At 40.9% G+C, this 25,644-nt stretch overlaps 3 protein-coding genes across 4 annotated transcripts in view; all 3 read right to left on the bottom strand.

Annotated features, from left to right (window-relative positions):
• lsp1a (lymphocyte specific protein 1 a) overlaps positions 1-2,910 on the bottom strand; it is a 34,355-nt gene extending 31,445 nt beyond the window's left edge. The window contains exon 1 of the mRNA XM_079567685.1: positions 2,701-2,910. Within this exon, the coding sequence (XP_079423811.1) occupies positions 2,701-2,759 (59 nt within the window). The 5' untranslated portion in view covers positions 2,760-2,910. The remainder of the gene's footprint in view (positions 1-2,700) is intronic.
• A 14,922-nt stretch (positions 2,911-17,832) lies between these two features.
• LOC306971421 (troponin I, fast skeletal muscle-like) lies at positions 17,833-20,894 on the bottom strand. The gene is made up of 7 exons (XM_079567695.1): positions 20,848-20,894; positions 19,738-19,770; positions 19,383-19,419; positions 19,180-19,308; positions 18,929-19,018; positions 18,665-18,841; positions 17,833-18,119 (listed from the first exon to the last, which is right to left on the bottom strand). The coding sequence occupies exons 2-7, from the start codon at positions 19,743-19,745 to the stop codon at positions 18,051-18,053; spliced, it is 510 nt and encodes a 169-aa protein (XP_079423821.1). The 5' UTR covers positions 19,746-19,770; positions 20,848-20,894; the 3' UTR covers positions 17,833-18,050.
• A 673-nt stretch (positions 20,895-21,567) lies between these two features.
• Positions 21,568-25,644, bottom strand: part of LOC306971420 (troponin I, fast skeletal muscle-like) — a 164,658-nt gene continuing 160,581 nt past the window's right edge. The window contains exons 2-7 of one of the 2 annotated variants that reach the window (XM_079567694.1): positions 24,507-24,537; positions 23,578-23,617; positions 23,364-23,492; positions 23,106-23,195; positions 22,851-23,027; positions 21,568-21,782 (exon numbers count right to left, since the gene is read on the bottom strand). In XM_079567694.1, the coding sequence (XP_079423820.1) occupies positions 21,708-21,782; positions 22,851-23,027; positions 23,106-23,195; positions 23,364-23,492; positions 23,578-23,617; positions 24,507-24,514 (519 nt within the window). In that variant the 5' untranslated portion in view covers positions 24,515-24,537 and the 3' untranslated portion in view covers positions 21,568-21,707. Of the gene's footprint in view, positions 21,783-22,850; positions 23,028-23,105; positions 23,196-23,363; positions 23,493-23,577; positions 23,618-24,506; positions 24,540-25,644 lie in introns of both variants that reach the window. The other variant, XM_079567693.1, reaches the window with a different exon arrangement.

The following is a 25,644-nucleotide window of genomic DNA, read 5'->3' as shown; positions in this document are numbered from 1 at the left end:
ACCCGGCACGAAGCGAGCTAGACTTTATGACACTTGGTTTGGTCACACAACTGTCTGTCAACTTTTGAATCATTGCGACTGGAAATAACCAAATACTCCCTAGCTTGTATGTATTTCAAAGAATTCAAACTCTTGAGTCACTCTGTTAGCTTTTCAATAACTCAACTACTAAACTAAAATTCCTGCTTGTAGCTCTTTTGAAACATCAAACTCCACATTGGAATCAATAATATTCCTTGTTTCTGTCCCCTGGCGCAGTATTCACTGTGTGTCCGTCTTTGTTCATTGACATATCTGCACAGAAGGTCGAGCGTAGAGCCCATTTGATAAGGCCTAATCCACTTGATACACTCTATCGTGGACACATACCAGAGACACTTTGGATTTCACAGCCATTTCCAAAGCGAGCGGGGCATGCTGTATCCATTAAGGGGCATTAAGATCAGTACATGCAGGCTTTGAGAGGAGATACAGAGGAGACAGGACGTGCCGCCACCCACACGACAAAGCCTGCCCCCAGTGACCAAAAGACCATGGGCCGGGGTCGTGACACCATTTCCTCCCTTGGATAGAAGCCTCAATGAAAATGAAACTGTTTGTGTGTGCCAGTGTTTTTACAAAGCCATATTTAAAGTGCGTATGTCATTCGAAATAAGGTTTTGACTATGTCATAATGCTACATCCTCATCAGAAACATCCCTTGAGTCCAAACGCCTTCACTAAGCTTGTTCTAAACAAGTCTGTCGTCAATCTCTCTATAGCATGTTTAGCATGTTAGCATGTAGCAAACATTTCCCAAACTATAATTTTTGCTCTGCTGCTGAGGTCACTGGAGCCAGGGCTGGGTACCGTTAACAGTGTCAGTAAGATATTGGAAAAAAAAGTTTAAGTACTGCTGGTATCAAAAAAAGAAAAGTATCGGGGAAAAAACTATAAGTTTAGAGACCAAGTTTTGATGCCAGGAAGTACGTAAAGGAAGTTACTTGGGTATTGCAGCATAAATAAATTATGCTAATTTAAAATAAATAGTCTTTTATTTTAGTGTAGGCAAAAAAGTATCATTCGGGTATTGGTATGGTAAACCAAGTATCATCAAAGTACCGATATCGGGGGAAAAATGTAACGGTGCCCAGCCCTAACTGGAGCACAGGAAGACAAAGTGTGACCTGTGCTCGCATTTTGTATAACTGTGTATAACAACATTTGTATTAGGGGTATTTTCTCAATATATTCATTATTTTAACTTCTCATACAAATACGGAGGCTGTGTTGAACTGTAAACGCCTGAATGAACAGAAACGAACTAGGGCTTAGACTAAACCAGGACTATACTGAGTCAAAACAACAGTTTTAAAACAGGATGAAGCCAGGCCCCAAACTGCACATAATAGGATTTCATTTGGAGTAAGCCTAAAATGGTCTTAACCTGGTCTAAATTGGGTGTAGAGCGACAATAAAGCTGGACACAGTCAGTTCCAAGAAACCAGCATGAGACCAGTACCAAACCAGGATTTAACCAGCTTGGGTGTTACGAATTGGGTCTTGTTAATGGGTCAATCTTATCTGTGAAAAGAGAAGTATCTTTATGCAGTTTTACACAGAAGAATACTTAACAGCAGAGTGGGAAACGCAAGAGACAGCTTTTTATTGCTCTAGCTGGTTTTCTTCAAAGGTTTGCTCAGATACACACATTTCAAAAGCCCAACTCCAAGTTTGGGTTATTTCGATAGAAAACCTCTCAAAAATGAGTTCTCAGAAAGTATGGTTATCAGATTGGCCTCTAAAAATAAGTGAAGAAGATCCAGTTTTGTTGAACCGCTCTTTGAAATGATTGGATCACAAAGATTCTGCTCCCAGTATTGATCTATAAACCATATCACTATGCAGAACTAAACAAAGTAAAGTCTGGTTTACATCCGAACTACTCTATACATCATTGTGCTGTGATCATCCCTCGACCACCACAACAATAGAGATTAGAAAAAACGGATTGAATTGTGCGTATTTCTGCTTTATATGAATTAATGCTGAAAGTAAGTCCATTCCAATCCTCACCAAATCTGCCCCAAAACCCCAAATGACCCAAAACAGTGGCATTAATCCGTGCGTGGTGTTCCCCGTCACCTCCATCGGCAAAACAGGACCCTGTCAGTCTGTTGTTCTTTTTTTTTTTGTCTGTTTGGTCCAATCCAGGAGGAAATCCCCAACAAACAAAGAAACAAGCCATAGAAACGGCGTGTCTACTGTTTACACATCACCACTCTGCAAATGTCAAGAAGACGCCAAACACTGGAGTACTTAAAAAAAAAGAGTATGGTAACTGCAAATTGATTTTGATATATAGGTGCAGATTCTAGTAAATAACAGACACATATTTTCAAATCTTCTTGCTCTGTCCACTGAATACAGTCAGGGGTCATATCAGTGTATAACCTTGTGATTTGAAGAGAAATCCAAAAGTCTGGTTGCATTGACATCCGTAGGTGGAGTTGTGAGAATGAAATTATATCAGCAAAAAGGTGCAACAAAATTTCTACTTATTACCCAAATTCTATCCTACTTCACTGTCAGCAAACTGCATGTCTTCCCTCCATTGTTGTGAGGTAAACAGAGATTCCTCAACCAAAACGACCATAGAAACTACACCAAAGCTTAAACATTGACTTTGCATCCAAGACGAACAGAAAACACTGCACTCACCTCAACAGGTTTTGTAGCCCCTGTTTGCTTGAATTCCTTCTCACTAAAGCGTGGGACATGTTGGTGGTAGGTAGGTTCGTAGATGGTTAATAAGGTAGTAAAGGAAACCACAAAAAAAAAAAAGAAGACGTCCCGGGATAGTTTGCCCTCCTGCCTTTGTGCGCTTGTGCGATAACACACACACGGGCTGCCTCTTCCTCCCTCGCGGTGCGCGTTGGGAATGTCACTCTTGCCTTGGTGCACTACCCCTTTTTCTCGACGGGAGGCTGGGTTCTGCGGACACCCCCGCCCCGTGCAACCCCCTCCCACTCCCACTGTCCTACATGTGGTTTTCATTGAAGATCTCTCTCTCTCTCTCTCTCTCTCACTCACCCCTCGCAGCAGCAGAAGCGACGGCCCGACAGAAAACCCTCCCTCTCTTTCTTCATAGTTGTTTTTTCTTTTTTTTTGTCTCTTAACTTCTCTGTCCTGAACGGGTCATGTGGTCTACCCTGGAGGGGGATGAAACGAGATACCCCTCCTCACAAAGAGAGAGAGAGAGAAAAAAGTCTACAAGGGCTCACACAACGCCGCCCCGTACAAAGACATTTTAATCTCCGTGCAGATTAGCAGCATGGAGAGCAGTAGTGTTTAGTGTGTTATGTCAATGTGGGGCGATGGAAAGAGCAAAACAACTCTGGCACATTAGACTGTTTACTCAAGGATTTCAGAAGCTTCGAGAGGTTTTACTAGACTTGACTGTACATTTTCCATAGTGCACAGAGGTACTCAGATGTACTCAAGTAAAAATAACTGCTGATTAAAATAACATTATAATACAATACTCCAAAAAGTATGATTGGAACTGCGCTTTAAGTCACAAACTAGTCAAGATATAGAATCTGGCATCAAATGTGGAATGGAATGGAAGTCACAGGTCAGACAATCATAGATTTAGCTAAAAATTGAACTCAGTTTTACCTGGTTTGATGTCTTTGCTGTTTATTATTATACCACATGTTGTCCCAGGATGTGACATAAGAAGGGTTAAACATTTCATAACCGTCACCGTGCAATGGGCTGACGAATATGGAACTGTTCACTGCATGACCCAAAAGAACAAAGTAACCAGCTGGATTTAACTGTTCTGATGTGGGGTTACGGCTGTTGATCAGCTCTAGGTTCAGCAACACTATGGGCCCAAAGAATGAGGTCAGCTGACGACATGAACATCCTCATAGACCAGGTTGTTCCATCACTGGGTTTCTTCTGATCCCTGATGAAACGTTCAGATAGTCTATTTCATTAAATAAAATACAAGCTTTTTCTTATAAAATTATCATGCCGCTTGTGCAATGAAGCTTCAGGGCAAATTCAACATAGAAGACCTACCTGCAGCATTCATTCATCGCCTCATCACCGTCAGCTCCTCACCAATCATCCAATCATAGTTCCATCTCAAGCCACACCTTTGCGACAGCCAATCACCGCAGCTGCTCATTCCTGCTTCAGCTATTCATCGCCCAAGATGAAGCCTTTTAGTTTTAAGCTTCCTCGTCCATCGCTCGGCTGTTTCCCAGCTGTGCTGCGACCCTCCTCCGCCCCTCCTCCACCTGGCCTCTCCTCGGTTCAGCTCTTCATCTTCGGCTGGTCATCCCATGTCTCATCCTCTACCACCACCAGTGTCCAGACTCCCGGGAAAGACTCATCATCGCACTGTATTTCATATCGTTATTTCAATCTGGCCAATCATGATTCACGTCTAATAAGACTTTCCTAACGCCACTATTTATTTATTTTCATTTTATTTATTTATTTCATTCAAAAGTGATGTTATGCAATCACAATTAAACCACCAAGCCAACACAGTATGAATGAAACGGAGCAGAGGAGAAGAACAAGTCTTATAATATACTATGAGTCTTTTCAGGTTGAAATACTGTGATTGATACACAGACATTATCTCATCAAACAAACTAGTCATTTAAAAAGAAAAGAAAAACATTTTACAAAATTCTAAATGCTAAAGACAGATTCCCATTCTGAACAGTATTATTTTCACTCATGTAGTAAATAGTGCCACATTCCAGCTGCAATCAGAAGCTTCAGATTTCAAGACTGATATCTTAATGCTTGTTGATACTCACGAACCTCTTGTGAACTCCTTTAGGGATAAAAGCCAGTCGCGTGCCCCCCTCTCTGCAGACTTGACCCCTGGGGGCAGATGAGGTTTGTCAATAGCCCTGTTAGTGGTATCTCACTAACGGAGCGTTTAGACAGAGAATGGTGTTAATTGCTCTGAAGCACAAAAACCTACTTTCTTTCAGCCCCCTGCAATCCCATCAGATAATGACATGTCATGCTGTGCAGAGGTGGCAACTGTCTGGCTACAAATTAACTTGCTAAAACTGTAGAAAGTTGCTATTACAGCAGTTTTTAGAGCAACAAAATATCCATAAAAAAGTTCCATAGACTCATTTTTCCCATATACGTAACTGTACTTGTCCTAATAACATATGTTTAGACATTTTCTCGTAAAGAGCCCAGCTACTGCCTAAATAAACTTGTTAAATTGCCATGAAACCAGCCATACAATCTGTCTTCACACCACGGCTCTCAAGACCCCCTTGTTTTTGTATTTACTATGCCTGGGTCGCCATGGAAACCCACCCCTCGCACAATCGTCGCGGCCTGTTGATAAGTGTCGCTCTACGGGACATCAGACAAAAGGGGTGCATTCTGGGAAGTGAGCGCGCCCACCGTGTACAGGCCAGGCCCCCCACCCCCAACCCCCCTGCTGCCACCAGAGCCTCAACCGAAACCTTCAGAGGGCCTCGTAAAAACTCAAGTGTCGTTTCTACGGAGAACGCCAGTGACCTGAACGCAACCTCAGAACTGAGACGTGAGTAAAACAAACAGGAGGGTTCAGCGGAGACTTGTGGAGAGTTTTACAACATGCACGCGTATGTGGTTGCACTGTTGGGAGACATACGTAGATGTGGTAATGATCTTTTTTTACGGTAAGGTGCAAATTCTGATGATGTAAGTTGTATTTGAGTGATAGTAACAGCACAGGGCATGTGGCAGTTTAGTTTTTCCTGATTGTTACTCTGTTTGATTGGGTCTTGGCGGCAGTAAAAGTAAATGATAGTTTTACACCAGTAAAGTTTTTAAAACATTTTTATTTTCTAATCTAGAACAATGGCTTTGGAAGAGTCTTACTTTCATAGAATTTCGACTCATTCATTTCTCTCTGCTATCATGGTAAGTTCATATTGTATGTCGATTCCTGTGGTGCCCAAGGGTCCATAATGAGCATTACAAAAAAACAACATCTTAAAAGTGCTAATCATGTTCTGTGAATGTGATGTGAAGTATCTGGTCAGTGATCTGGTTCTCTGTTGTTGTGTCCATGGGGAAATGTCTTCCCTGCATTAGCAAATAGTGGCTTGTTGTTCTTCAGTGGAATGGAATCCATTCTAAAACCCAAATTACAACATACTCATTGCCTATTTAAATGTATGTGCCACTTTGAGCTTTGCAGGCATTAAAAAGTAACAAAGAATATTTCATTTTATTTTTTTTCTAAAGATCGTAAATAGCTTCCTCATAAACCTATGAGGAAGGTTGAGGATTTGAGTAATAATTTACAAAAGCAAAATAGGAGCAACACAAATAAAATACCTGTTATTTTTGGAGATTTGACTGAGACGTCTGGAACTTTGCAATTATTGCTCAATGTTTTGTTTCATTTCAACAATTAAATCTCTTTCCGGCTTCAGAACTCGATCAAATCTCATCAATTCTACCTCTGTATCCTGTCACGCTCTTCCTGCTTTTCATTTGATGTCTTTGGTCTTGTTAATGATCACATTTCAAATGAACTGGACCAGACTTCTGGAAGTCGACCAAAAGCAACTCTTTTGATGCATAGGCCTTACATGAGGTTCTTTGTTCCCTTTTATGCATCATTTTGATATTGTTCATATCACTCTTACCTTTTTAAATAGTTAGCTTTGATAATATTATAAATCATATATCTCATTTGATCTTTTTGCACTTTTTTAATTACAGAAACTTTTTAATGATATTCTAATTATGTGTCAAGCACCTGTAAGTGCTTTCCCCAGTTTGTGGAAAATATATGTATATATATATATATCTATATATATCTATCTATTTTAGCTCTTGTTTTTTATTTGTAATTACAGAGGCGGTTCTTTATTCCCACACTCCCACCAGTTTGCTGGTTAATGACTGACTGAGATTTTGTATTGAGAGTGTGAGCAGACGTGTTACTGTCAGAGCAACCAGCCTGTAGCCACAATGTGACCCTACAGTGGCCTTTGACTGTTCTGCTTGACCAAACTTACAGTAATATATCCGAGTTTATATGCAGTAGTAGGAGCTACAGTACTTAAGCAACACATACTGGATTCCAGTGTCTGCATATTGTTGCCAGAAATATTGCTACTTTTGCATTATTACTTTTGCTTGATTGTTAGTCGACTTAGCTCTATTAAGATTCATTACGCAATGACAGTGAGACGGGGCAATTAAGATTTCAACCAGAAGAACAATTCTCAGATGCATGTGTTTTTAAAGACAGAAGTACTCCAAACAAACAGGCATTGTGCTCAGTCACCGAGGTTACTGTTATCTCCTCTGTGTTTCTCTGCAGAGGACAGTCTCTTCCATCCATCAGCACTGGTCGCCTCAGAGCAAACATAATAGCCCACGTTATCAGCTGTCACCAAATCCCAAGCTCTTATCCCGCTGTGGTCAATGCCCCCGTCCTGCTACAGCCCACCTCTGTCCCATAGGCAGGCAGTTGTTACAGCTGTGTTTACACTCTTACTCTTACCACAACCTCTGATTCTGTATAGGATAAGAACAAAAATATACAAAACTGAAAAAGGGCTTTGCATATTTCTATTTTTACCTACACACTCATTAAGTCAAGGCTGAGGTCACTTCTTGAATACTGAAATCAAAGACAATGCAATATGTTTCATAGTGTTTGTCTCCAGCCAAAGTTAATTCTCTCGACAATCTCCATCTTGTGCCGATCATCCTGAAACACTTACCCTTCTTAGGCCTAAAGTAGTTTGAAATGTGTTTATTTTTTCTGTCTTTCATTCGACACAATTTGAGCAAAGAGATGCGACACAGTGGTCAGAGTTCTTGGAGCTCAAAAGGCGTTTCTGCAGAGTGCCTGGTACAGACACAGGCAAAGTAAAGTACAGCTGCAGGAAACTAGCACTTGTAAAAATAGTTTTGCTCAACATTAGGTCTCTAAACAACAGCTCATAATGTCAGTCATTAAAGGTGGGAAACAGATAGAACCACACAACAAATAAACTTGTTTTTGTCAAGAGTAATGGTTCCAGTGACACAACAGAACGGCATCCTGGCTTCTTACTGTGACATTCAGAGACGTCTGCGCTTGAACATTGAGTCTGTGCACATGATTTCAAAGTCCCTTTAAGCTATCAATTCTTAATATGATACTTTGCTTGGACAGTTTACCCAAGCAAGGGGTCCCCAACTGGTGGACCTGAGTTCAGATCTGGACATCCAGAAGCTTTAGTCCGCACCTCAAAGCCTTTTCACCCTCTCAATATACTTAAAGCAGTACTAAGTAACTCATGCCCCTAGAGGCCATACGCGCCACTGCAGGTGCCGTAGAATGTTTTTTACTCATTTATTTGTCCGTGAGAGTAAATACGCCACTGATAGAAAAGACAAAGGGAGAGAGGGATATTGTTCATCCTATTACACAATGGAGAGATTTTTTTTTTTACACAAACTTGGCTGTAAATACTGTTTATTCCATTAGTGTGTAATGGGGCCTCCCACCCGGAGGCAGTGAAGTTGCAAATGTGGTTTTCTGACCAGAGAAACCAGGGGAAGATGATAGACCCCCCCCCCAATCATCCTATTAACACTTGTATTACCCCCAGAGGGACTATGAAAAGTATTTATTAAGGTAAAGAAGTTACTTAGTACTGCTTTCATTTCTAAGCCTATTAAAAATGTATTTATTAAAAATGATCCTAATAATTTGAATAACATAGACATAAAATGGCAAAATGATTGATTCATTGATCAGCTCTGCTATGTAAATACAAATATATATGCTCATGTTTTAACATTTTCAAGAGCAATGACTGCACATGTCCGGACCATGGACATACTGTATGTTGGGACCCCTGTTCTAGAGAGTCTGCTGTGATTGTGTTGGTTTGTCTGAAAATATAAATAACCCTAACCTCATAGCCCTACTTTGTATCATTTCACAGCAGACTGTCCCCTGCAACTAGCATTCGTTGTTCAGACTTAGGCCCATAGATCCAAACACACATGAGTCTTACTGAAATGCGTCAATTGTCATTAAATAAGCATTACATGTACAAGCTGTCTGTATAAGCCTGTTTCACAGTTTCCTAACACAGTCATTTAAGAAGCCCTCAGTGGTTCTCTCCTATCCAAAACCACCTATCACTGATGTTTGTTTTGACTTGGTTCTCGCATAATCCACAATCCAATGCAGGTTTGAGCCAAAGCAGGTCCCTGTTTGAATCGAGCAAGTCTTCAGTGCCAGACTTTAAAACTTTGCTGACAGGAAGAAGAGTATAAACTAGAGTTTATAGAAGAATATAAATAGCAGTTTTCCTCTAAACAGACCTCAGTGCAGTTAATCCTCCTGACTCTGCCGTTCACCTCCAGGGCCCACATTTCTACAGTTAAGAACTTTGAAAAGCCGTGTTTTGCTTTTTTGGATGAGGCAGGATTAAATGGGTGGCTCCAGTAGAACAAAGAGGCAGCTCAGCTGGACCTTAGTGAGGCCAGATGTGTTGACCTACGACCTTCGACAAAGAACTTCTGGTATTTCACTTTTTTGACCAGGGATTTAGAACAATCTCCTGAAATCCAACTGTGTTATTGATTGACTTTTGAGTGGGATGAAAGACTCCTGCTTAACTTTTCTATCCGTTATCTGTACTGGGTTGTTTTGGCATAGAGGACTGTACAGATGATGGCCTGAGAAACTTTTCTATGACGGAAAACTCTTGTATAACTGAGTGCAAACACACAAATGTGATAAGAGATTAAGAGATAAGATAAAGTCGTTTTTCTTAAAATGAATTTCCCCTGGGGCGGCAGTGGCTCAGTGGTTAGAGTATTCATCCCGTGGAAACTTTACCGACCTCCTATGTATGGGTAGCCTGACTAGTCCAGAAAGATAACTCTCTCGTTGGCTCCTCGTGCCAAACTCGTGCAATCACATTCGCTGACCAGACTCACTCACTTGTACAGCTACAGCATATATTTCATCATTTTAATCACTGTTTTTTTTTTTTTTTTTCTAAATCAATTCTGGCCATATCCCTTAGATTAAAGCAAATACATGATACATTTTTTTTTCAGACGTCTGATCTGATTTATGAGCTGATTTCCATGGTTTATAAAATGTGTTGTGCGTGTTAAAAAGTGATGGTGTTGCAGTGAAAAATGGCCGCAGACCATTGGAGGATAAAACCCCTCAGCGGAGACTTTAAAATGATTTATGGAGCATGATAGAATTTACAGGAGGAATACACTGCCTCCTTTTGTAGCACGTCCAAACATCACTATCCCTATCTGTAACAAGAGAGGACTGTGTAGTCAAATGCTCTCAGGGAAAAAGTCCAAAAAAGATGGATTGCCCCCCAAAAAGAAGAACAGACCTCATTACTAGTTTTGGGCCGAGCTCATGATTAACTTGTGTTTGTAAATGCTTTATAGGTATGAACCGTGGATGCTTTTATGACCGTGCAGTTGTTCCTTACCCCCTCAGACCGCGCTTTAGGAGACGCTTGGAGTGTCAGAACTGGAATGTAGCTCATTAATGCGGCGCAGACCGGGATCGATGCATTCCTCCCGGCTGAGGTAACGAACAAGCGCAACCAGGCCGCATCCAGAAACAACAGGCTAATAATGGAGGTCGTAAAATACAGGCAGCGTCAAGATTATGGAATCATTTACATCCGACAGTGATGGATCAGTCAACAGGTCGGAGCGACCCCGGTGGAGTGGAGCCGGGAGCTGCTGGTTAAAAGGGATTAGATGATCATTTGAAAGTCTTGCAGTCTTTCTTCTTGTTTTTAAGATGGGTAGTTTGGTTAAGTGTATGGGGAAGTAGTGGTGGAGCAGTTAAAGGGATATTTCAGGATTTCTGACATAGGGCCTCATTTTCTAGTTATCCAGGGTGTTGTTGATTTCAGGAGATATTTTTTTTGTGTGTGTAATTTATGCAGTCCTTATATTTGAAGAGTTTTGTGGTGCTATACTAGTGCTAGGCTAGTGCATGTCTATGGTAACTAGTAGCCTGCATTAAACAGTCTGACCCAAGCACAGTGCACCTGAGGCAAATCACATATAACACCAGACTACTCATATAAATGTCTGTGTTGACTGACTAATTTTTGAAACATAACCATTTTGCACTTAAAAGAACGTATATTTGAGCAGCATCAGCTTCCTGGTTGTTGTTTTTTTATGAAACAAACTCGGCTTTAAGTTTTCTTCCGTTTTTTTAAAATCTAATTTTATTGTTTTATTTTATTTTATTTTATTTCTTTTTTTCAATTACAGGACAGGAAGTTACCTTTAACTGTCCAACAGCATTCCATGGACAGAGTGTATTCCTAAGTGGAACCATCCGTTGTGGTCTGCATGATCACATCCAATAAAAAAAAACATGTACAATAGGACCCCCTCCCCTGTAAATGAGGCTCTGAATCCTTGTAGGTCAAATAGCCTACATACTGTATATGAATCAAAAACGTATTAAAAGTGATCATCTTGTGTCTCAGTGAACAGATTCAACAAGAAATAACGAAGCATCGATATGTCAAAATGCTTTCTGACAAAGACAACATTTATTGGCACAACTAAAAGCAGCTTCTAACTTGTTTCCCTGCAGAAGTCGTCTGTGCATGTCTTTATGCTGGACCTGTTTTCCTCCTATAGGTGTGAGGGCTGCAGACAGTTGCTTTTTTCTGTGACCCACATTTGTACATATAGAAAGCAGATGGTCAGCTGCTCCGTAACAGGACTGAGGCTTTCCGGACAAATGAGCTGTCACAGACACCGTATCACCCTACCATAGGTTCACCTAATGCTGAAATACTTCCAACCAAGTCACAGTGTAGAGGTGTGCTAGCAGAACCGCGAAAAGTGAAACCATCTGGGCCAAGCGGTGCCGTGTTAATGACATTTTTAAAAGGCACTAAATGTAACGAGGCAGTTCAAACTTTTTTTTACAATGACCTCCACTGGCTGAACATAATCAGGCTAAATGACTTTACAGCAGGTCGGTGACTGTGTGGGTTACTGCAGTCACCAGGCAGAGCTGCGAGGAGAGAGGTGAGGAGATGGAAAAATTAACTAAGGTGTTTAAATTACATGGAAAACACAGAGAGGAATTACATGAGCCAACGTGGGACTGTTGAGAAGGAAAGGGACAGGAAAGTAGTTCAAGTCTATGTGTCTGTGTCTATAAATCACATGGCCCAAGTATAATCCTGTAAGAGCGCATTCTACATATGATACCTTTATTAATCCAAAAACATGCACAAGGTTCTGACCTCTGACCAGGCTCGACATCTGGAGATGGGTCCCCAGGTGCTGCACTGCGGTTGCCCACTGCTCCTTATGGGGTTACCACTGTGACATCGAGGATGGGTCAAATTTCCCAACGGGGATTTAAAAAAAAAGTACTACTTCACCTTAATACATTGAATATTGGTCGAAAGAAGAGTTGATAAGTGACGTGTGTGGCCCGCAGATGACACAGGTTAAAGAGTTTAAAATCTCTAATCCTAGTGTCTGACTGAAAAAACCTTGAAAGAAAGAAAGAAAGAAAGAAAGAAAGAAAGAAAGAAAGAAAGAAAGAAAGAAAGAAAGAAAGAAAGAAAGAAAGAAAGAAAGAAAGAAAGAAAGGAAATGCTTATTTACTGTAATAATGGATTTCTGTAGTTTTGGGTGTATAAAAAATCTGTCATGTTCAAAGAGTTGGTACTGGCACTAAAGCAGACCAAATACGCCCCCTACAGGCCAGAATATTAACCTCAACAACAAGCCCTTTAAATGAATACTGGAAATAACACACACACCAGCACAAACAACTCATCGAGAACTTTGATGAATTTTGTACTTAATCTTTGTATATATCCCAGTATTGACAGTTTTGCTTATTGTCACCATCTATAGAAAGAAGAAGAAGAAGAACTTTATTTATATAGCGCCTTTCACAGACATATTCAATGTTCATTCTACAAAAGAAGTTTGTCCGTATAGCTACTCTTTCCAAACCAAGTGCACCTTTGTTTTTTGAAATAAAACTCTTTAATAAATACTTTAATGACTTGTACCTTTGTATTTAGATCACTATATGATGATGACTGGCCTTTGTATATAAAACATTATTTTATGCATAACCATCAGGTTCATCGTTATTCTACAAGGCAGGCTACAAAAAGGCACCTTCATCTGCCATTATATAAAACATCTCGTGATCAACGATCAATTAGATATGATGGAGTTAAAGTCTGGAGTATTTGTGCTGAGTACAGAGCAGAGACTCATAAATAAAATGATTGTATGAGTAATGAGTATTGTATATTTGACACGTTGTATTTGTTTTTGACTCTGTATTTTTTATTATCTAGTGTCTTGGCGTGGGTTTACATTACTCTGATTCTTATTTAATTGTTTACTTGGGAGTGGTATTATTATAAGCCTACTAGGCTTCTACCTCTCCCATGCACATGCTATTATTATTATTATTATTATTATTTATTTTGTATATTCATACATCCAAATGGATGCTTTTTATGTTCTTTTTTTTTCTCTTTTTAACTGGTTATACTTAAGTGCTAAATAAAATAAGAAACAGTCACAAAGTGCTGTACATGAGACAATTGTACATACTAAGGGATGTTAAGTTCCCCTGGGAGAGACTCACCGAAATGCTGTACACGTCTGCGCCAACGGTCCCTCTGAGCACCACCATACATTAACAAACACACACACACACACACACACACACACACACACACACACACTAACACACACACACACACACGCACGCACGCACGCACGCACACACACACACACACACACACACACACCATTCATCCTGACCTATTGGACATGTTTTAGTGGTAGGGGAAACCGGAGTACCCAGAGGAAACCTACGCAGACACGGGGAGAACATGCAAACACAGAAAGGCCCCGTTCATGTGAGAATCAAACCCGGACCTTCTAGATGTGAAGCACGATTGCTAACCACTGTACCACCGTGCTGCCCAAAGGGACTGCTCCAATCACCTGACAATAAAATAAATATCTAATAATGACAAATGATCTGCCCAAGGACTCCTTCTCATCTGCTGTCACTTCCACTCTTACAGATTGCATCATATTTCACCAGAGTCTCTCCCAAAATTAGACCATTATTTGAGTGGTCACTAAGGCCTGGATTTGCCTGTTGAACTCTGACCCCCCCGTCGGGCTACCGTAAATCATTCATGTGTCCAGTCCAGCTGTTACCGTGGCGACAAAAGGATTCAGTGTCGAAAAGTAACATGAAGGGTGGAGTTTGAGCAAGTTTGTCATACAACTACTACTACTACTACTGCACCCTTACTATCACACTGCTACTACTTACACAGCAGATTGTATTAACGCATTAGTCTAATCCAGATGCATCCAATCGCTTTACATCGTAGTCATTCGGTCCATTCTCTCTGGTGGTAAACTAGATTCGCAGGTGAGGAGAAACGTCAGTATTCAAAAGCAACGAGCACAGATGGCCAGTATGAGTGTACAAGTACAAGTACGTATGCGGAGCAGGCAGTAACAGAGGAAGAAAGGCAGCAGGTGGGAAAGCTGCTATAGGGGTTAAAACACACAGGACTGAACATGGGAGGTCCCAAACACCATGTCCACCGAATTCACAGTCAGTGGTGACGAGCCCCCCCCCCCCCCCCCCCCCCCCCCCCACACACACACACAAGTTTGTTTACCCCGTGGTTTCAAACATCGATTTGTTATGTTTGTCGCCCAAATACCCCCAACACTTTTCACTCAACATACAAGCTTGCGAGTTGGATTTTTAACAGTTCTCCCGGTGAAATCACTTGTCTTAAATATAACCGCAGGCGTCTCCTGACACTCCCACCGAGCAGGAGGGATAAAGTTAGCTCTGCGGAAACCTAAGATCTGGAGGAGCCTCGGGAGTCCAGCTGAAGGAAGGCCCTTACATGGAGCTCCGACTCCCTGGGCTGAGCCTAACCCTAACACTGTGGGAGACTCGGTGGTGTTTAAGAGAATAGCAGCGCTCTATCAGCATCCAATCCATACACATCTCTCAGCGGTGGGATTGGCTTCTTAATTCTGGGGTCCCATGTGACTGAGCAATGGTAATAGAAAGTTAAATTGGAATTAGGTTAAGAGACAAAATGCATCCTCAAAAACAAAACGTAATCTTTGCGTTGTTACATATTTACTACGAAGGATTTCAGTCATTCTTTGTCTCTCAAGAGGCCAAAGGTGCGGCCATCATTTTCTTGAATTTTATTTATTTATTTGTCTGGACAATGTACAATCACATTAAGCTTGTGAGCAAAAATGATTGTACCAGGCAGTAGCCTGTTTCCATTTTTAGTCCAGCAGAGTTACAAAGTGCAGTATATCTAGAGTACATAATAACACAGTCATAGTTCATTCCTTCACATCACATCCGTAACAATGCAGAGGCTAAAACACCCTTGATCTCTTCATGCTTATAAAAGAGACTACAATCATCACATATAAAGACACCCCACAAGGCAATACGCTCAATCCTTACATGGTAACTGCAATTATGTCCTGGTCATAAAAGAACTTTCAAGCATGTTCTTCACATGTTCTTAAGGGTCAATAACAGGTAAATAACAAACAGCGACTCAAATTTTACATTTTTAAACAAACAGAAGAATGTGTTAAGAATGTGTTTCAATAATCAAATAATATATTTTATTACTGCACCTATGTACTAGTTGAGAATTGATGTCATTTGATGATGTTACAATCTCAGACTCTATGTGGGAGTTTCATGTTGATCCAAATTTTTTAACAATCAGCTCCTTGAAATTTCATTATGACACTTGACATGTTTTTCTCTAGTATCAGTTGCCATATGCCTGGATGTCATACTTGCCCCCAAAACATATTATCCATATAACTCTATTAATAGCTTTTTTGCCTTATGCTTTGGCCACATGACACTGTGTGAGTCAGTCTACAGTATGTTGGCTTTAGGAGTAACTAAGAGTCTATGGGGCAAGAAGTGGGTTTATTTTCAGTCGGTTTTCGTTTTAATGTAGATATATATTTATTTAACTCCTGTGACCTTTTGGTCATTTTGTTTATTCTAAATTTTCCACTGATTCTTAACATCCTATTGTCAATTGCTGTGAGTGTGAGTGGTTTGCCTCCATTTATTATGTGTGGGCAGCATGGCAGCACAGTGGTTAACGCTCATGCTTCACAGCCAGAAGGTCCTGAGTTTGATCCCCGGCCGCATGGGGCCTTTCTGTGTAGCCTGGCATAAAGCCAGACTGACTTTATTTATGTATTTATAAGTACATATAAAGACTGTCTGGAATTGTGGTATTAGGACACGATTTCCAAATTGAGACTCGGGGCTAACAATCACAGTTTGAACGAGAGAATCCCACCTCCTGAAAGTGCACACTGTCATTGTGTCCTTGGGCAAGACACTTCACCCACATTGCCCCCAGTGTCTGCGTACATTGGTGTATGAATGAGAGTATGAATGGGTGAGTGGATCCTTGCTGTAAAGCGCTTTGAGTGCCTAATGTAGGTGGAAAAGCGCTATATAAGTGAAGAGACCAATCAAAGCGACCTACACTTTGAGTTTACCATGATTGTTTGTAGTCCACAAACAATCATGGCGTGCTGTTGAGTAAATGTTCTGGTGAAAGCCCTCAGAGCAGCTTCTCGATGTCCAGCTCATTTAAAATAGAAGAAAGGGCACTGGTAAAAGATTGCTGTGTTTTGGTTACGGGAGGAGCACTGGTGTTTGATGGGAAATCCTAGCGCGGATGATGACGCACGGTTAACTCCCGCACTATGATTGGCTCGTCTTGGTTTTGCCGGAGTCAGTGAATTCAAATCGCACAATTCCAGACTGTATCCCCATGTATCTCTTAACATGGAGGATCAGTCTGACTCATGCCAGGCTATTTTCTGTGTGGAGTTTGCATGTTTTCCTCGTGTGTACTGTGGTTTCCCCTACTCTACCACTAAAACATGTACAATAGGCCAGGATGAATGAAAGTGTGTTTGAGTGTAATAGTGTGGAACAGCAGATGCACATTAGCCCATGACTACAATCCGGCGTGTTTATCAACACGCACTGTCCCAACCAAATAAACCAATAAAAAATACAGTTTATGTGGTCTCAGCCAGCCCGGACTCTGTATCCAGAGGGTACTCCGCCAAAGGCCCATAGTTGTTGGGATCAATAACAGGCACCAGCAAATCACCAGCATCCTTCCTAGAATACTTACCAAAGTCAATATCCTTCTTTTTTTCTTTTTTTTTTTGGACCAAATTGAGATTTAGCCCCAAAAAAAACCAATAATTTACCAATAATTTGCTATTGTTATGCTATGATAATCAATTAATAATAGATAATAATAGATAATAAGATTTTTTAATAATGTTTGTTAGGGCTGGGTGACTACAAATGAAAATTGATTTACAATTAGTTAGATTGAGTTATGATTATATATATAAATATATTCAAGTAGCTCCAGTTTACACAGTGCTCCATTACTATTATGTTTTGAAATTTTCACAAAAGAAAGAAAAGGTTATGTTGGAAAAACTGCTGGCTACCTGAACTCAGCAATTGATAAAATGGAATCTATCTCTTTATTGTTTGATTCACCAGGCAAAACACAAAGAACTAACTCACAATGAAGACACTTTGGACACTTGCTTTTCCACATAAGACTTTATTGCTGTGTACAGCTTGTTTTGTTTGTGTGTGTAGTTAAGACTTGTTGCTGAACGGGGTGATACTTGTGAACCTTTAAAAAATCATGGGTGCTTCTCGCCTCCCTCCCTCACTCTCTCTCTCTGTCCCCACCTCCCTTCCTCGCTCTCAGGCAAAGTGCAAAAACAACCTTTAAAAAACACTTTATGTACTGTCCACTTCCCTTCGGGCGCTCAGGGCTGGTGCGAGCTGCAGGTTTCAGACACGGACAAAAGACGACAAAGATTTAGTTCTTGAACGTCAAACAGGAACCGGTTTAGGAGGTCTCGAACATCTTCTTCCTGTCGGCCTTGTCATCGATGTTCTTACGCCAGTCACCGGTATCCTGGAGAGAGGATGACAACGTTACAGTAAAAAGAGAATTCTAGTAGTTGACCTAAGCATGTCGGCCTACAAGGCAAAGATTTAGGGTCCAGAGTGTTGCTAATAACAAATAATCTAACTAGCTTAACACTTTGGCAATGTTGCTAATGCTAACACTGTTTTTTTGCATATTTCTTTGAACACAGGGCCATGAAATATCAAAGTAAGCAACAGTTTAGTCTGACAGCGACTGAGCCTACCGTAGAGTGAAGTATAATGAAGGTTTTGCTTATTATTACACAGTACAAAGCTGGGAAAGTTGCAGTTCTTTCTGCGTCTCTCTAGTTCGCACATGCTCAGTACATCAGCAGCGGGGAGAAAACTAGATACTCCATTAACATGGCACAGTACTCTGCAAAATACAAACTACATGATATTTCTAACTATTTAAGACTTTTGTGTCCTCACCCACAGGTTGAGAACCACTCATCTATACAGGAGATAAACTTTTGGAAACCTTCTGTGCACATATAGGCACACAGATGTATGAATGCGCAGAGGACTCACCTCCTCCTCTTTCTTCTCCTTCTTGACCTGCTTCAGGTTGGACCTCAGATCCATGGTGACCTTGTGTTTGGAGCCCAGCAGAGCCTGGAGCATGGTATCAGCGGACATACGCACTTTCTTCAGAGCGGGCTTCTTCACTCCCCTCAAGTCCACCACTTTGATGTTCAGGTCCTCAATCTAAAGTACAAAAAAATACATGTGTTATACTTTATCAGCAGATTCAATCTTTTTTTATTTTTGAAAAAGGATTTGGATCTGATTTACCTCTTTGTCTGCCTTCTGTACTTTGGCCTCAGCGTCGTACCTCTCGTCATCAATCTTGTCGATTTGAGCGTAAATTTTCTTGGCCAGTTCCTGTCGTCACAATTCGAAATCCCATATTACTTGATTGATATTGTTTTTCCGGAGCGAACAATGAACAATATATTCAACAGCTTAAATATATGCTATTTTAACACATTGATAAGCCTCCTCACTATGAACAACATTATTCTTCCTATCTCTTATCTGCCCACCATGAGTGCAGCCTGGTCCCCGCTTAGGTCGGGGGCGGGGCAGTTCTCGCTCAGGTAGGCCTCTTTGGCGGCCGCACCCTCCACCTTCTCCTTCTCCAGCCAATCCATGGCGATCTGCAGGATCACACTCTACAGGGAGCAACAAGGAGAGACTTTAGGCAAGAGATTACAAAACTTTGAAAAACATGTTTGATTTAGATTACCTTCAGGTGATGCCTGCGGCTGGACGTCATTTTTTTCCTGTTTAGAAGAATATGATTGAATTAATAACGCAAACAGGTTTGTTGTTGTTGTTACTTTGCTTGGGACTATGTGCCGCTTGTGGTGTTTTCCTTTTGACAGATATTTGTATTTTCTTATTACCATCGTCAAATAGCTTTTCAATTAGGGCGGCTAGTGAAATCTTTTTTATGCATTATTTGTAGTAGTTATTGGAGTTGTCTGTGTATAACTTTACCAATTACAACAACAAAAAATCATGATTTTAGTGGCATGTTAACATAGAATCAATATCAATATCACCACAGCCCTGAGTCAATCATTTTTGTTGACACTTACTCAGACATTTTGGCGTTTTTTGGGGCTCACGACCTGAGACACACAGAGAGAGAGAGAGAGAGAAACATATTTTTAGTGGTTTCGACCTCTGCTGAATGCACCGGTGTGAGTGAAGCTGAGGTTCTCTGAGATCAGCATGTTCCTGAGTGACACGGAGGAGGCGGCGGCGACGACGGATGGACAGAAATATTCCAGCTGTAACGTGATCGTGGGCCACAGCTGAAGAGGGACTAATCTGGGACTAACAGGATCGAGTGGCCGGCTAAGTTCCCTACTGAGTTTTTTACGACTCAGTAGGGAACTTTGAATCATTTGGAAAACGAAATGACTTGTTTGCCAATTAGCGATCGCAATTAGGACCGGGGCTTTCATTTGAAGTCTAGTTTGAACCCTTTGAATTTTAATGAATCAACACCAATTAAGCTATAAATGTATAAAAACTAATTCAGATTTGTTCTATTATATACACATGGACAATGGCATAAGGCACAGTTTATAGGTACTGTATAGGTAACTTTGAATCATTTTGATTAGGAAAAATGATGGCAAATTAAAAGGGTGTCAGATAATCAACCAAGGTATGAATTGGGTATTTTAAAAAGTCATAATGTCTAGTTTGCAAATGTACAAAGAGACACAAGATGCAAAATCCTGGAGGGAACAAGTATCGCTACCACCCATTTGATCCAGTTTGACATTATCCATAACAATCTACCATCACACTCCGTAGAAAAAAGTAAAGTAAATCCTTCTTCATGGAGTCTTGGACACATGCACCTGTCACTTGCAAAGACCCCAGAGTCATAAAAGCAGGGGAAAAAAACAAAAACGGAAGCGTAAATCCAGCAAACCACCTTTTGGTCTGACAGCAAAAGGTGAGAAGTCAGCGACGGACAAAAAAAAGTGAGTGTAGGAGCAATCAAACGGGGTCAAAGGTGGAGGCAAACTCATAATTAAACGGTTTCAATTCCGATTTTAGATACTCCAATATGGCTGCCGTTTTTTTGGCCTATCAAACATTGTCCGAGTACGCGCGCGAGATGCTGTTTCTCAGAGAGGCTCAGATAGATGCGTATGTGTGTAGAAAAATAAGGATTTTTGTTTTCTCACCTATCGAGAGGAGGAAGAGGACAAGACCCACACTTGGTGGAAGATACGGACACTGTCAAAGCCACAGACAGGGAAAAAAATGACATAGGGTATATATGGCACCTCAGCAAAAAGCGCAATCCTCTTTATGGAAGTGGTTTCCCCTTCAGACCAATGGGCCAGCGAGCTCCTGAAATACATCCAACCAACCCTGCCCTACGCGCTCTCCCTCCCCACCGGGACAGAGGACAGGCAGACCCCCCCATCTGAGCAGAGGGGGACTTGCAAGAGGTGTCGTTGGCTTTGCATGGGACAGACCAGAGGAGGAAGGTTTTTATTTTTTAAGAGGAAATCAAATAAAAATGTGTTTGGAGATTCTAGATTTACACTTGCCTCTCTTCTCTGGACCTGTCGGAAGTAGAATATGTATAAACATGTGCTCAAGGCCAAACAAGTGAGCAAACCCAACCATTTCTTTCCAGGTAGTGTTAAAAATGTGGATCAAATGTTATGTGTCCATAAATCAAAGTGATAAGCAGTTTCTAACTCAACATCTTGGACGCTCATTTGGTATGTCTGGGAGAAGCCTGTAGACTCACCACAAGATGGCACTAAAATGAAAACAATTTTGAACTGTACATCAAAATGAGGAGATAAGAGATAAAAGAAATAAAAGTTCCGATCAACGCACACAAATTGTAAGGAGGGGACTAATAGAAAGTAGCTGTTTTGAAACATTTATTTTGAATGTTTCCATGAATATGTACATAATGGATTATTTGGATCATTTGTATTAAGTCCAGACCTGGTGAAACGGTAGATTTAATAAAAAACACGCATCCAAACTCGGGGACCAGTTTGCATGAATAAACGTCCGGTGTTTAGGAGGTCTCGAACATCTTTTTCCTGTCCGCTTTGTCCTCAATGTTCTTACGCCAGTCACCGGCTTCTGTGGACTGTAAAAGACAAGAGATGGAGCTGTGGGTCTGCCCTTTTGAACAAGGCTGACTATAAATGCTTTAAGCTGACACTGAATCTAAACTGAACAGTTCATTGAAAAAAAGGATTGACTTTGTGCAACAAGGACTGAAAATAGATTCTTTAAAGCCACGCATATTTTGGGCGAAGTGGGGAAGTTTAAATTCATCATTGTAAAGTCAGGCAAATGCGCAACAGAGACTGATTTCTGAGTGTCTGTGTGCACTTTGTTTCTATTTTCAAATGGATTTTTATTTGTTGTTCATTTTGCCCACTTGTAGTCAATTGTGCTAGCTGATGTTTGTGGGGATGGAAGATGGAAGCTACACTGATGCTCGCCGGGTACGGGTTAGGCTTGGAATCATATTTCATGCATTTCTGAATGTTAGAAATGTACTAAGAAATGTAAGGGTTTGGACTACAACGAACAATTAAAGTGATAGTCTGTAAGATTGCAACATGAGGAGAGAAAGAGAAATTTCAAAATAAACACTGCACTGGATTGACCTAGCTTGCAAAAGCAGTTTACCCCAGGGCAGCTGTGGCTACAATAGTAGCTTGTCACCAATAAGTATGGTGTGAATGAACAATGTAACGTAAAGCATCTTTGAGCGTCCAGAAAAGCGCATTATTACTATTATTAGAATGAGGAGAGAGAGAGAGAAAGAAATTTTAAAAGCAAATGATCAAACTTGCTCGTCCTCCTGCGAGTTTACAGGAAATCTCATCTCATTGGTCAAAGTAGTGGCACCAGGGATTCTGATTGGTTGCTGAGATCAGCAAAGGGAGGGACTTCAGATTTTTTTTTTTATTATGTATTACTAATGTTACGTCAAATTGAAGTTTATTTAATTTGTAAAACATACCGATTATCGCTTCAAAATTAATTAGCCTCCTTTTTGTACTTTGAAGAAATAAACCACTGAACCTTTAAGTATCCTAAATACTATTGAATTATCTGTTAACATTACGCATATAGTGGCTTATCCGGGGCACTGAGAAACTTGAAAACAAAGTTACACATCGTAACGCTAGAGCATCCTCACCTCCTCCTCTTTCTTCTCCTTCTTGACCTGCTTCAGGTTGGACCTCAGATCCATAGTGACTTTGTGTTTTCCTCCGAGCAGAGCCTGCAGCATGGCGTCAGCAGACATACGCACTTTCTTCAGAGCGGGCTTCTTCACTCCAGCCAACTCCACCACCTTCAGCTTCAGGTCTTCAATCTGGTTCAAATGACAAAACAATGGTGCTCAGAGCAATGCACTTTTGGACATTACAAAAGGGAGGGGATCTCCTCTCACCTCCTTGTCAGCCTTCTGCACTTTGGCCTCGACATCATACCTTGCGTCATCAATTTTGTCGATTTGAGCATAGATCTTCTTGCAGATTTCCTGTTAAACAACATACATTTTTTTTGAACCATTAGCTTTATTGGACAGGGGTCACCTGTGCGAAATAGTGCCAAAGATTGGAGACAGACATTTAAGCAGTGTGGCATTAACAATCAGGTCACACATCAAATGGTTTATTCAAATGAGAATATAGACATCAGTACTGACTATGAGTGCCGCCTGGTCTACGCCCATGTCTGGGGCGGGGCAGTTCTCGTCGACGTAGGCCTCCTTTGCTACAAGAATGTCCTTCTTCTCCTGTTCGATCCAACCGGCCGCGATCTGCAGCATCAAACTCTACCAAACACACAGCAGTCGCTTACTTTAGTTGTACCAGCCAATTAGAAGCTGACATGGTGTTTTTTTTTTCTGTGGTTGTCACCTTCAGATGATGCCTGCGGCTGGAGGTCATTTTCTTTCCTCTAGTAAAACACAGACAAAATACGAAAGTTAAGAAGAAAAATGTTCCATAAAAACCCAGCAGCTAGTCACATTCTCCTGGTCAAAATTATATTATAGCATAATAAAAGAATCTAGGCACAACACTGCAGGTGAAAGAGACAAAATAAAATGTATTGAGCAATATCCAGATGAAAGCATCAGTATGCTGACAGACGTGGTGCTAAACTCATTTTAGTCTGTTGGCCAAAATTCAGGCTTTGCCCGCGGGCCCAATATTATAAACGTGATTATAAACATTAAAATATGTTTTCAAAAACATTTTCAATGCATGAGATAAGCACACAAGTGTTGATTTGATAAACATTTGGTATTTGTATTTAAATGGACTATACGGAGTTTAAAAATGTTAAAAGTTGTATTTTCATCTCCCTACATGTTCCATCCATGTCCTAACGTGTAGAATGAGCCCAGACCTGTTCACCACAACTGCCTCTAAAATCCTGCACTGTTACTCAAAAAGTTAATTTGGGTCCGAGGTGCCGTCGAGCTTAATATAGAAGCTGCAGTAACACGTAAGACCTCAGGTGGCAGTAGTGAGTATAAAATGACCAACTTGCATCTAGCCTCTTTAAACTATTTAAATTCCAGAGTAGACAAATGTTCAGTCAAACTAATCAAAATCAAATAAGCTGTGAAATGCAAGTAAAGAAATATAATTTATAAACTGAAAATTCAGATTAAAACGGGCTGCATTTTTTGGATCCCTGCCGAAAAAGGTAGAAAATAGATGCCTGTCTACACACCACACTTATCTCCGAAAGCTTCAAAAAAAGGTTTTTTTGTGTGTGAAGGAAACGCATATGGTAAAGAAAACCCAAGTAAGCAAACAACAGTATGACAAGTACTTACTCAGACATTTTGGCCGGCGGTGATTCCTAGGCTCTGTACAAAGACAAAGAAGGGGTTAAACCTCACAGCAGGCGACAGAAAACACACTGTCCTCCACACGTCCCTATGTCCAAGTCAATCGATCATCAGCTGGAAACCTGAGCTCTTTCCTCCAATCACAAACGGGCTAATTTAGGACCCCTGGTGGTGGGTGTGATGTCAAATGCCAGGGCCCGAACAGATGCCCTTCTTTCTGAAGAATTTAAGGGCCTTAGTTTTTTTTTTTTTTAAGTATTAAATGCCAGAAGAGGGGGAACCAAATGTGGCGCCAGGACGCATGCAGTCAAGGCTGTTAACACCGCGTAAAACATCCAGGAGGAATGCTGAAGCTCACATGAGCAATGTCCCGAAACAGAACGAGTGTGGCAGTCCCGGGCAATAATAAAGGAGCCTTGGGATACTTACCGGCTTAAAGGCTAACCAAAAGACACGAATACTCAATTAGAGCTAGATTAACATGGATCCACAAGGGAGGTTAACACTCCAGAGCTACAAGAGTTACACTGACCCAAAGAAACTTTCTAAACTCTTTATCAAAATTACTTTACAAGCTATTTCTTGTGTCAAAAGATAACATTTTCAAAAGAACTGCTTACCCCTATTAAACATCCAGTATAGTTTTTTGGCACAAGGATGAAAAGTTAAATATATAATAAAAGATGGAGTTGAACTTGGGACGTTCTTTCTATGAGGCATCAACTGCGGCGCCACTTTGCCGCCTACGATGTTAAAATCAAGAAAATTGAACGAAAGGCAACATGATACAATAATCCCAAACAACAGATAAGCCAAAACTTATCATCATTTGCAATTTTGACTTGCAACAAAACCCCAATGCATTTTAGTACGAACAAGTCCATAGAAAATAAGCCATTCCCATCTCACCTGTCTACCCTGTCTAATCACAACAGTCTGAACGAAGCAGCGGAGCTCGCCTAAAGAGATGGAAAGACAACTGCTTCTGCCGCTGAGGCCCGACAAGAAAGGAGGAGAGGAAAGAGGTGGGGACACAGTAGCACAGAGGCAAATGCGTGACGATTAAACCAGTATATAAGGCGAGAAGTGCCCGCTCAGCAGATTGGCCAGTCCTCTTTATGGT

This window comes from Gobius niger, assembly GCF_951799975.1.
Source record: "Gobius niger genome assembly, chromosome: 12".
NCBI classification, from domain to species: Eukaryota; Metazoa; Chordata; class Actinopteri; order Gobiiformes; family Gobiidae; genus Gobius; species Gobius niger.
The sequence above is the reverse complement of the archived record's forward strand: the minus strand, read 5'-3'. Positions and strand labels throughout refer to the sequence as shown.